Below are 11,402 nucleotides of genomic sequence, written 5' to 3'. Positions count from 1 at the left end.
CTGCTAAGGGATGTCCAAGGCTTTGGGAAAAGAGGGTGTGGCTGCTCACTTCCTTCTACAAATCATTGCTGTCAAATGCAAAGCTCTCGAGTCACATCAGAGCTGATCTCACTGATAAAATAGTGATGCTTAACTTAGGTGCTGACAAGTTAAACATAACAGTAAAATAAATGTAGAATATTTATGAAAAAACTCGGCACCTCTATCAAAAATGTGCAACGTTTTAAAGCAATACTTGTGTAAGAGAGACCAAAAAATGCCAATCTATCTACAGATATAGTTTTGATTTAAAGTAATGTATGGGTTTGGATGCTGTAACAAAACAACCTGTTGTAAAATTCCTTTGGCAACAGGCCCGGTGCAGCTCATTTGGCCTCTGTGTTGTTGTTCCTTTACAGGAATTTTTTGAGCCCTCTAATGGCTCTAAGTGAATTAGGTCTAATGTATCCCATTATGGTGCAATGAGGGCAGGCCAAAGTCATCAAACTCTTTATTTTGATGGATGTGGACACACAGACTCGCACAACCACACGTACATGCGCCGCCACCCTCCCCTTCCTACCTCTCTTACCACACACCTCTCCTGACTCCAAAGCACACAAACACACCTCCTGACCAGGCGGGCAGCGAGGAAGGAAGTCAATATTTGAGGAGTTGAGCTACCTTGGCCTCACGGCTGAGATCCGTTTCTTACTGTAGGTAAAGTATAGTTTTTCTACAATGCGGCACTCAGCTTGCTCAGTCTGAGTGTTCCAGTAGCTTAACACACCATTACATTTGCTAATTCTGTTACCCTTGGCCCTGAGCCTACCCTACTGTTTAAAAAGAAAAATCCTGTGATTCCCGGCTGAACTTAAGTAACTCCAGTGACACCATTCAAAACAGGTTTTTGTCAGCCTAAATCAAACTACATGTTATATAACTCTGAAGCCTGTCGATCTCATTTGTATGGATATTAATAACATTTCTCTTAATTTTGTAGTCCCTCAAACACTGAAATGCAGAAATTCAGACTTTTCAAATAGATCACATTATTTGCTGTTAGCTATCTTTTTGTGACTATCTTAGCTCATTATTCATAATTATTTTATCATTTATTTTGAGAAACACTACTACTTTATGTTTGGCTAACAATTTAAACCTCTCAGGCTAAGCCACTTTCTGCTAACTCGCTAAACCAGCAAGTTTTCATTTTCAGGGACACTCAGTTTGAACTATTATATACAGTGGTGGAGGAGGCACTGAAGCTTGGTACTTAAGTAAAAATACAATTAACCAGCAAAATATATACTTAAGTAAAAGTAGAAGGGCTACATCAACAATCCTACTTTTAAATGTACTTTTAAATATACTTAAAGTATTAAAAGTACTGATGCACTGAATATATATTATTGATTTTCATTGCAAAGGATATCTCAACAGGTTAAAATAATCAAAGAACCCATCCTATAATAAAAACTGACATTGTGTAGTTAATCTACATTTTCAGTACAGACATCTTTGAAATGTACCCAGAAGCAGCTCTGGACAGGTCTGTGTGTCATGAGGCAGGCTGTGGGCATCAAGTGAGCAGAGAGGCTGCATTTTTACTGTGTCAGTATTTCTGCTGTAGATTCATGTTATGATTCATGTTAATCAGACATTAATGGATGGATTTGTGTTAGCAGACAGTAGCTAACTAGTTATAACTGAGCCAGAGCACCGGCATCATGACTGAGGCTCACAGCTGGCAGCGACACCACCTCCATGCAGAGTCTGACCTCACATCAGTCCAGCACTGTGTTCATCAAATGTAACAAGTAACTACAAACACTGTAGAAATGTAGTGGAGTAGAAAGTAGAAAGTATGCACTATTATTTTTACTTAAGTAAAGTATAAATACATAAAAATTACTTAAGTACAGTAACTAAGTACAAATAGTTAGTTACTTTCCACCAATATTTATGTAGCAATAGTATGTAGTAGTTTAAAAAAAGCACAATAATATACAGCATATTGCCTGTGTGAGGGTCAGAGGCAGGAAATTGTCCTTTGCATCAACATCCATTCATTAATTTGACTAACAAACATACAGCACTGCAAACAGACACAATGCCACCAAAAGTAAATAAAGCCGTTGTGATATATGAAGGAATAGTCTCCTTTCTGAATGCACTGAAGGTCCGCGGTTTACACCTAGAAGGTCTTTAACAACACAAATATTTACAGAAAGTGAGCAGGAAGAGAAACCCCTGACAGCATGCTAAAGAAAATGTAGGGTTTCTGTCAGAAAAAACAAAGATTTCACCTCTTTTTTTTTAATCCCTTTTACCATCTTTGTTACCATCACTTACTTCATGTGTATGTGGAGACCTGGGATCACACAGGCAATGGCGACCTGGTGTGAAGTGCACTTTGAAGGTACTTCAAAATCTTTAGGCTGTGGCACTGCAAGAGATCCACACAACTGTTAATTGGCAAGAGATGTGTATTGTGAAGTGTCAAGGGGGGGTGAGAGTGGGGGTTGGGGGGGGGGCAGAGTAAATGATGGCTTACCTGCAACAGGAAGCTTTTGATGTGAGCTGCAGGCACTCTGTAGAGCTTCGATTTGCATTTGAGCACTGTCAGCTAACATCCTCCTCACATGCACAGACACACAAATACACACATAGATTGAACAATTAGCAGCACTTCTCAGGGTTATTGTGTTTGGAGAACAGCTGGGAAATATAAGACAGACAAACACCAATAGATTAGTGAATTCTCAGTGACAGACCTAAGTGATGAACAAAGGGACTTTTGGCATTGTAATTAGATTTAAACTGTGAAGTGGACTGTATCTAAAAGTTCAGCAAGGATGTGAAGATACTTTTAAATTACTTCTAATAAAATTAAAAGAAAGTTTTTAAACATCAAATATGTCAAAGATCTCAGGAAGCAGATGGGGCTGTCCATTACAATCCCAAGTTCACAGCAGTAGCCAGCAGATGTGGCAGGAAGAAATGCTGGGAGGGAAGACTCTGGAGAGAAATCTAGGCCTTCCCTTCCGTGTATGTATATATATATATGCCTGGATGATCACACCGATGAGAAATCTACAATTCAACAAGCGCTTCATGCAGGCCGTGCCTGTGAGCCGCACAGCTGCGGACAGAAATCTGCAAGTATCTACAGTATGCGTCTTTGTGCATCCCTGCACATCTGTGTATGCAAGAGAGCGGGAAGGAAAGAAGGAAGGAGGAGGACAGAGGAGGGCGTCTGCTGTTTTTCTTAGAATATTATAAAAGCTCCTATTCTTTTAAAATAGCTTGTTTCTGTCACTTTAGGTTGGAAACATCCCTGAAAATAGAAAGCAAAACCATAAAGTCACAATGTAAATGCTTGTTATTAGGTCAGAACAACATAGTGTGTGTTTACAAAGCTGCGGCATATTTAAATATAGCCTGCTGTTACTGTGGGTTACATTTATTTTCCACGAGACATGGTGAAGGTGAAATCATGTTGGATGAATAAAAACATGACATGGGGGACGCAATAAACTGTGATTACAGAAACCTAACCACCCCCCACAAAATCACATAACCAAACTTCAATAATAATATACACAAAACTAATAAAATACTGTGATTTCTTTTAAATGTCACACTGCTGGTTTGTATTATTATTATTACATATAATTAAGAATAATTAATAGGCTATGGTGTTCATCTTAAACATTACTTTTGATACATTTCTTGATCTGTAGTCCAACTTGTCAGAATATAACTATAATCTTGAAAACAATAATCCCAATTTGGAGGTGTAGTGGTTACCATGGTGATGTGTGCAAATGGATAAAGGGGGCAACTGTTAACCTTTGACTGGTTAAAAAGCCCCAAGCTGAGGGCAGAGGATGGGGAGGGAGGGGGGAGGGGGTGCAGGCGCGCACACACACACACGCACACACTGGGATGTCGGAGAGAAAGGAAATTCACACTCATTTCCTCCGTGTGGTTTCGGTACAAATCAACAACATCCTGTCCTTTTGTGAATCCTGCCTGCCCTCATGCTGGTTTGCGTTTCAGAGTAGGCGTTATAAACCCCCCACCCCACCACCCACCACCACCACCCTTCTCCTTCCCCTCCTCCTGTTTTTTTTTTACACTACCATAGAGGCTGCAGAGGAAGGAAGGGCACGTCCTTGTTCGCAATAAATGGCTTTAGATAGAACAAGAACACAAGGGGATCGGCTATTATTTAGCCTAATAGAGCTGAGGCATGTGACCTCTGGCGTATTACAATACCCTATTAAAACAAAAAGCACCTTACATTACAGCTGTGTTTCTGAATGGCTGCGTTTGTTCTTTATTAGATGTTTTATATCAGAATCAGCCTAAGAGCTCAGATTTATCAGCAATAAATAAAATAAATTCATTAATTCGTTGCAGATTTAGCCCACTCACATCTCCCACTCTCGTCTCATCTGTTACACAATAACATCACAACCGCGTCTCCTTCCTCATACTCCTCATATATATCCTGTTAATACATTAGCAGGTTAAAATAAAGCCAGAGTGGCATCACTGACTCTATATATGTAAATCAGGCCTGACATTGCCCTTGTGACCAAAAAAAAGCCCCCACCTCTTCATTCCCTAACCCCCCTTCCTCCCCTTCCTCTCATACACACACGCTTCATTCGCCATTTCTCTCCATTCATAAAAATCTAGGCACCGCGCATGCGCAATGCTATTCGGAGTCCTCCCCATTCATAAAAATGTAACCTCCGCATTTCAGCCCTCCCGAGTCGCTCTGCCCTCCCATTCACAAAAAGAGAGAGAGAGGGAGGGGGGAGCTGAAGCATCTGCGCAGTGCCGTCCCTTCCCTTTCCTTATACCCTCCCATTCATAAAAACTCACTTCCCTCCCCCTCGGTGGTTGCAACATCATATCCAAAGCTCTGCGTCCACAACCGCAGTCGTCTTTTATGCACCAGCGAGTGGAGAATAGCGCCGGAGAGCCCGCTCGCCTTTCGTCTACTTTCCTCATAAAACATTTGGACTTACATTTATCCAACATTTGTGGAGCTAATCACTCTCTTGGACTGGAGTAATTGCCTGCGCGCAAACGTCGTGCGCAACGAAGAGATGAGAATTGTATCCTGAGACCACAGTAAGTGCTCAGCTCTCCTGTTTTCTCCGCGTTAAGTGTTTCTAACTAGTGAGCGTGTGACTAACAACTGTTCAGCCCCTTGCGCTGCTTCCACCGGACTGCTCCTCTCTATACACACACATACACTCGCTGGATCGCAGACATGAAATCCCTCCTGCCTGCAAACTCTTTAATTTTGCAACAAGCTGTTTCCCGGACTCATGTTTGCACTTCGAGTCAATATTTAACCACCGAATTCGGACCAAAAGCAAGATTAAGACGAAGAGAAGGGAAGATGATGTCGCATTGGTTTAAAAAAAAAACACGCAGCACATTCGCACCTCTGTCTAAAGACGTTCTAAACAGTCAGCGTGACATTGAAATCAGTTAGAATCCCGGCGTGTCCACGGTGAAGCCTGTAGCTGCGTGCTGTATCTGGGGCGGTTAAGGGTTGCGTGTCTCCCTCTGCCTCTGCAGAGCGCCTGGTTGGCACACCTTGTAGGTTGTGTCAGGTGTTTTCAGCCATCAGCTATTTTACCAATTCATTTTACTTAATCCCTATTTTGTGTTGGCTGCTATGAACGACACCTTTACGCACCAAATGACAACGAACGCACAGCCGCCTCTCCAGCTGCACACCGTGTACTGTTCCCTTTAATCGGTGCTTTGATTTTTTTTTGTGAGGTGTTCAATACGCGGTTTCAATAATGCCTATATAAACATGCTATTTGAGTATGCCGAGCGGCCGCCTCCGGGTTTTATGACTCAGTCCATTCACATATTGAAGGGAGGGACGCGCGCACACACGCACATACATAAGACACACACACACACACACACACACACACACACACACACTTGCGCACGCATAGTTCCGGCTTATAATGCTCTAGATTTGACGATCACAAGCACTTGTGTCGGTGCCAGCGATGTCGCAACAGGTTTTCTCAAATCCGAGGAAAATACCGTGAACCCTCGGCCACTTATCCATGTTCGAATAAAATATATGGGCAATAGGCAGACTAATGTGCGTAATAACCACAACATGATAGGTAAATGACTCTGGATGCTGCCTGGGAAGTGGTTTTATTATGTGGATTAAGTAGGTTTGTGGGGTAAACATGATTCTACAATAGGCTCTAGTTGATCATATTTCTTTTTTTCTGTCGAGTTAGTTATGTCTGCAAGCATTCATTGATAAAATGGATGGAACAGATTTGACTCAGCCACAGCCTGCCTGGAGCGCACTGAATCACGCTTGCGTCGCCAAGTGCAGCAGCAGCAGCAGCTCTCATTCACAAAAACCTGCAGTTCATAAAATCAGGACCATTCACAAATTCCACGACTGGCCTGCTTCTCCAGTATGAATTAACCTAAGCTGTAAGATACGGAATGTAAAAGAGATTATAACACAGGCTGAGTTTTATTCCTGGTTGTCTTAGTACTTCATGACTCCCCACAAAGACCACCTTGCCTTCTTTTTTGTTGAAGTCTCTTTTCTGGCAACCTTCTCATCTCTTTGCTCTGCCTTGTTTTGCATCTTTGACTCTTTTGCATGCAAGCCCTACTCTCTGGTGCTCCCTGCTATTTGGAAGGGAGGCAAAGAGAGCCCAACTCCCATTGTTTTAATGTCAAAGTTAGAATGGAGGAGTTTTTTGTTTTTTAGGCTGAATACCCTGTTGGTATTCTGTCTAAAAAATCACCATCATTTAGAAAGCATCAGATAATTGGCCGTTTGCTGAGAATGCTTTGGTTTTGAATATTAAGTGTGATTGTCATGGTTGAAGTAAACTAATCATATCAAAAGACAGTTTAAATGCTGTCTGAGGTGTCAAATTGAAATCTGGTGCTCTACTTCTCTTTAGGCAAACTGTACTTGAACTCATCCAGTATAGTTAAATGAATAGAATATACACAATCTTCATACCTGTCTGTCTTTTTTATGGAGTTATGTGCATTATTAATTGTGTGTGCCGTTTTTCATAGTGTACCTTGTAAAAGAAAAGAAAAAATCCAAAGAATTAAGGAGCGTCACAGCCAGTGCAGCCAGCCATAACCCTCTTTTGTATCTGTCTTTGCAGTATTGCTAAATGCTGCTTTAGAGTGAAGACGTGCGAGGCACCGGCCCACACATGGAGTCCAGGGTTCCCCACCACATTCCCGGAGTGTCCTCCTCCCTCATATCCCAGCCCCTGCTGGACAGTCGAGTGCCCTACGGCCGCCTTCAGCACCCTCTCACCATCTACCCCATCGACCAGATAAAATCATCGCATGTGGAGAACGACTACATCGACAGCCCCGCCGTTGTCTCCCAGCAGCCCCCAAGCCAGAAATCGGCAAACCGAAGAATCACCTGGCTTGGTCAGAATCAGGAGGCCTTCCTCGGGGCAAACCACAACCATCATCACAATCACCAGCACCAGCCCCATCACCAGCAGGGCAGGTGCGAGCCCCACCCTCACCAGGATACAACCACCCACCCTTGGATTTCCTTCAGTGGAAGACCCAGCTCCATCAGCAGCAGCAGCAGTACCTCTTCTGATCAGAGGCTGCTGGACCACGCTGCACCCACCCCAACAGTGGACCACCACCCAAAATTGCACCCTCACCAAGGCCCCGTCAACACAATCACTACCCGAACTTCGGGCTGTTTTACTTCTTCTGAATCTAAGGTCCTCACCTCTTCTTCCTCTGCCTCTTCCTCCTGCTCCTCCTCCTCTAAATCTCTGGACCTCAAGTCAGTAAAGACACCCGCAGGAGGCATGTGCCCCACTGGAGGTCAGCAAGGGTTGGCGCTGATCCCTTCTTCCCCAGCGGAGAAGAAGCACCTCCTTCTCTGCGAGCACTGCGGGAAGTGCCGATGCACCGAGTGTACGCTCCCACGAACCCTGCCCTCCTGCTGGGTCTGCAACCAGGAGTGCCTGTGCTCTGCCCAGAGCCTGGTGGATACAGCCACCTGCATGTGCCTGGTCAAAGGGATCTTCTACCACTGCACCGAGGATGAGGACGACGAAGGGTCCTGCGCCGACAAGCCCTGCTCGTGCTCCCAGGCCAATTGCTGCGCGCGCTGGTCCTTTATGACCGCCCTCTCCTTCGTCCTGCCTTGCCTGGTCTGCTATCTTCCGGCCATGGGTCTGGCCAAACTTGGACAGAAATGTTATGACAATGTTAGCAGGCCCGGCTGCCGCTGCAAGAACTCACAGGGTGCAGTCGTGAGTGTTCCTGTGTGTAAAAATGGAGGCATGGAAGCGAAAGTTGGGACAATAGAGAAGCAGCAGCAGGGGTCATGATACTGGACAAAACTGCTAAAAAATGGACAGGACCACACAGTGCTTGCTCGCTCTCTATGGATAGGACAATCCAACACCAACCCATTAAACTACCCCATTAATCTGCTGGAAGATGACTTGTGTAAAACAAAGGTACTTAAATGGCTTCTTGACCTATGTTTGATAGAGTGGATGATCAAAAATGGGCCTTAACTGAGAGAGTTGGCAAGTAGGAAATGGCTAACAGGCCCTCTGAGATGTCTTTCTTTCTTTCTTTTTATTTCTAAGCGTGACACAAGAAGAGACTAGATTGTGGGACTGTGTTTTTGTGAAGATGGCTGAAGGCACAAAAAGTCATTGTACCTCTCTGCTGCTCAATATTTCTCAGCTAATTTTTTGTAACACTAACTAACCAGAAGCTGGTTGCTGATCCTCTGATTACATAGAAAATAATGATGGAGATATATTATATCTATATGCCCCCCCCTTCTTCCCACCCCCCCAAAAGCACAGCTCAGTATCAAACAAGTGATTATAGTGTGGCTCCATGAGAGGCTACTGCAAGAGCGAACCCACCACTTACTCTTACACTCTCACCACTATTATGATGATCACCATCTTTTAGTGTTATCTCTAAGATGCTAGGTCGGTATCGCTAACAAGTTTTTATCTCCATGGAGGGAGCTGTAAAAACAAAAGATTTTTAGACTCGACAATAATAGTAATTTCCCATAATTCTCACTCTGTATCGTGCAGTTGTGCTGCAATTGAGAGATAATCACTTTACAGTGTGTTTTCTATTTTTTGGGGTGGTAAAGCCTAGACATTCTAAAATATTTTGAATGCTGTTCACCAGTCACCTCATGCATGTCATGACCTGCATGCTCTAGTCCAATGGTTGCCCACCGTGCTAGATTTGTAGTAGAGAAATGTGTTTTAAAAAAACGTTTTAACAAAAAGTACACCCAACCTTCTCAGGGACTGTTACAGTAATCCTCTCTAGAACCTGGCCTACCGCATGTTGGTTTCTAAACTGCCTAAGAGCCTAGTCTACTTCCTCTTTGCACAAAAAAAGGCAAAGAAACATTTAGGGGCGAAAAGGCAATAGTGAATAATTTAAGCTAAGTGAGAGACATACTGGCCAGAAAAATAATGTTTCCGGAGGAGAGGGCATGCAAGTGATAGAGTGAATAGTGGGGGGGGTGGGGGGGTGAGAGAAGGCATAGCAAAGTTGTCGTTGTTGTGTTTGTATCCAGTCAGCCTTTGTGGAACTCAAACCTGCCACTTGCACAACCTTTTTAGTAACCCCCTTAACAGATGTACTAAAGCACAGTATAACCACCTCAGCTATCTCATCCCAGCCCCCACCCGCTACACACACACACACACACACACACCAGTGTCTTCATTAAATTCAAATCATTATGCTGCATAGCTGTGTAAGTCATATAGTCTCTCCTTTAATTCTTAAAAGTCTATTTTTGTGGCTTGCATGCCGTTCATAGGACTTTGCCAAAGGAAGCTATTATACAGTAGCATGTTTTCACAGTCTGCGTGATCACAGTCGTTATGCACTCGTGCCAAATGGAGCTGACAGTAGTCGGTCATTTAATACAGGTGGCCCGTTTCTGTTTGGCATAAAGGCATATTGTTGTCCTTGTTGATTCATAACACACGCCTCTCCTTCCTGTTGGACCCTTAACTTCTATTAAGGTGCCTAACTTTGCTCACATTTGTATTTGTCTTGTTACACAAAGCTGACATCACAGAGTGGGAAAAAAGGATAGCAAAAACACACACACACACACACACCTTAGTCTTGAATGTATGAGGCAATATTTTCAAAACCTAGCAATTCAATCTGAGAGAAAGGTGCCAAAACTGAGAATGATTGTGCAACTGGGCTAAAGGCCTAGTATAGGTGGAGATGGGCAGCAAAAATCACAAATGTTTTGACTATATATTTAGTAATAGAGCTATGCAGGTGAAATGTTATTTGCTGTAAATAGTTTCACAACATTTGTGTTCTTTAGAAGAGACTTTTAAATGTCCTTGAAAGATTGCATGGTACATTATAACTACAATTCAGTACAAAAATATATAGAGAATATATTAGATATATATTTTGAGGGTAAGATTAAGATGTTTTTGAGGTTGTGTGAAAAAAAGGGAAGGTGGCAAGAGGAAGGCTCTGGAAGTGGGTGACAAACAGAATGAGAATTTCTATCACTAAGCACTTGTTTTAGAAAAGTGTGCCCGGCAATAAAAAAAAAGAAGAAGAAGAAGAAACAAATTCCTGCTGTTTATGCTATCTATGGCTCATTAGCAGTCAAGAGGCTAAGCTAATTCCCTGGTTCCTCTCGGAGTCCTGAAGACTGTGGACTCATTGAATCCGCACAGGGAACACAATCTACCCCTATCAACCCATTTCCTGCTGTTACCGCTCAGTGTCTCAGCTCTCTCTCTCTCTCTCTCTCTCTCTCTTTCTTGCTTTTCTTCCTTCTTCTCTCTCTCTCTCTCTCTCTCTCTCTCTCTCTACCACCCCCTCCTTCCTCACTGAGAAATTGTCCAACAAACACCCCTGGCCTTCCTTGATTGACAAACACAGCTGCTGTGCATAAACTTGTCATACCACAGAGACGGGAGAGAAAGACACGTCTGTCTCTCTTGCTGCTTTTCCCTCCCGTCTTTGCCTTTTTTTTTCTCTTTTCTGTGCCATCTTTTTTCGCCAGTGGACCTCTTTTTCTTCTGCTGCCTTTTCTTTTCTTTCAGCTCTCTCACTGCAAAAAAAAAAGAAAGTAACGTTCTTTACTTCACTTTAGCTTTATACTATCACATGTGCTCATTATAAGTATGGAATAATCAAACAAAGACAGCCTTTTTATTACATTCTTTTGCTACCATGCTGTGACTTTTTACACACCCATACATATTGCCTGTTTTGTGTCACTCAGTTGTGGCCGCAGATTTTGATTTTTGATTTTTTTTTTTACCCAAACAAGAGGAAAAGTCTCATACAGTTGG

At 43.0% G+C, this 11,402-nt stretch overlaps 1 protein-coding gene across 1 annotated transcript; it reads left to right on the top strand.

Moving 5' to 3' along the window:
• The first annotated feature begins 4,904 nt into the window (after positions 1-4,904).
• On the top strand, positions 4,905-9,195 carry spry4 (sprouty homolog 4 (Drosophila)). Its single transcript, XM_028421758.1, has 2 exons — positions 4,905-5,130; positions 7,191-9,195. The coding sequence occupies exon 2, from the start codon at positions 7,242-7,244 to the stop codon at positions 8,397-8,399; it is 1,158 nt and encodes a 385-aa protein (XP_028277559.1). The 5' UTR covers positions 4,905-5,130; positions 7,191-7,241; the 3' UTR covers positions 8,400-9,195.
• The last annotated feature ends 2,207 nt before the right edge of the window (positions 9,196-11,402 follow it).

Source organism: Parambassis ranga, chromosome 14 (assembly GCF_900634625.1).
Source record: "Parambassis ranga chromosome 14, fParRan2.1, whole genome shotgun sequence".
In the NCBI taxonomy this organism is placed as follows: domain Eukaryota; kingdom Metazoa; phylum Chordata; class Actinopteri; family Ambassidae; genus Parambassis; species Parambassis ranga.
This window is presented reverse-complemented; position numbering and strand designations above follow the sequence as displayed.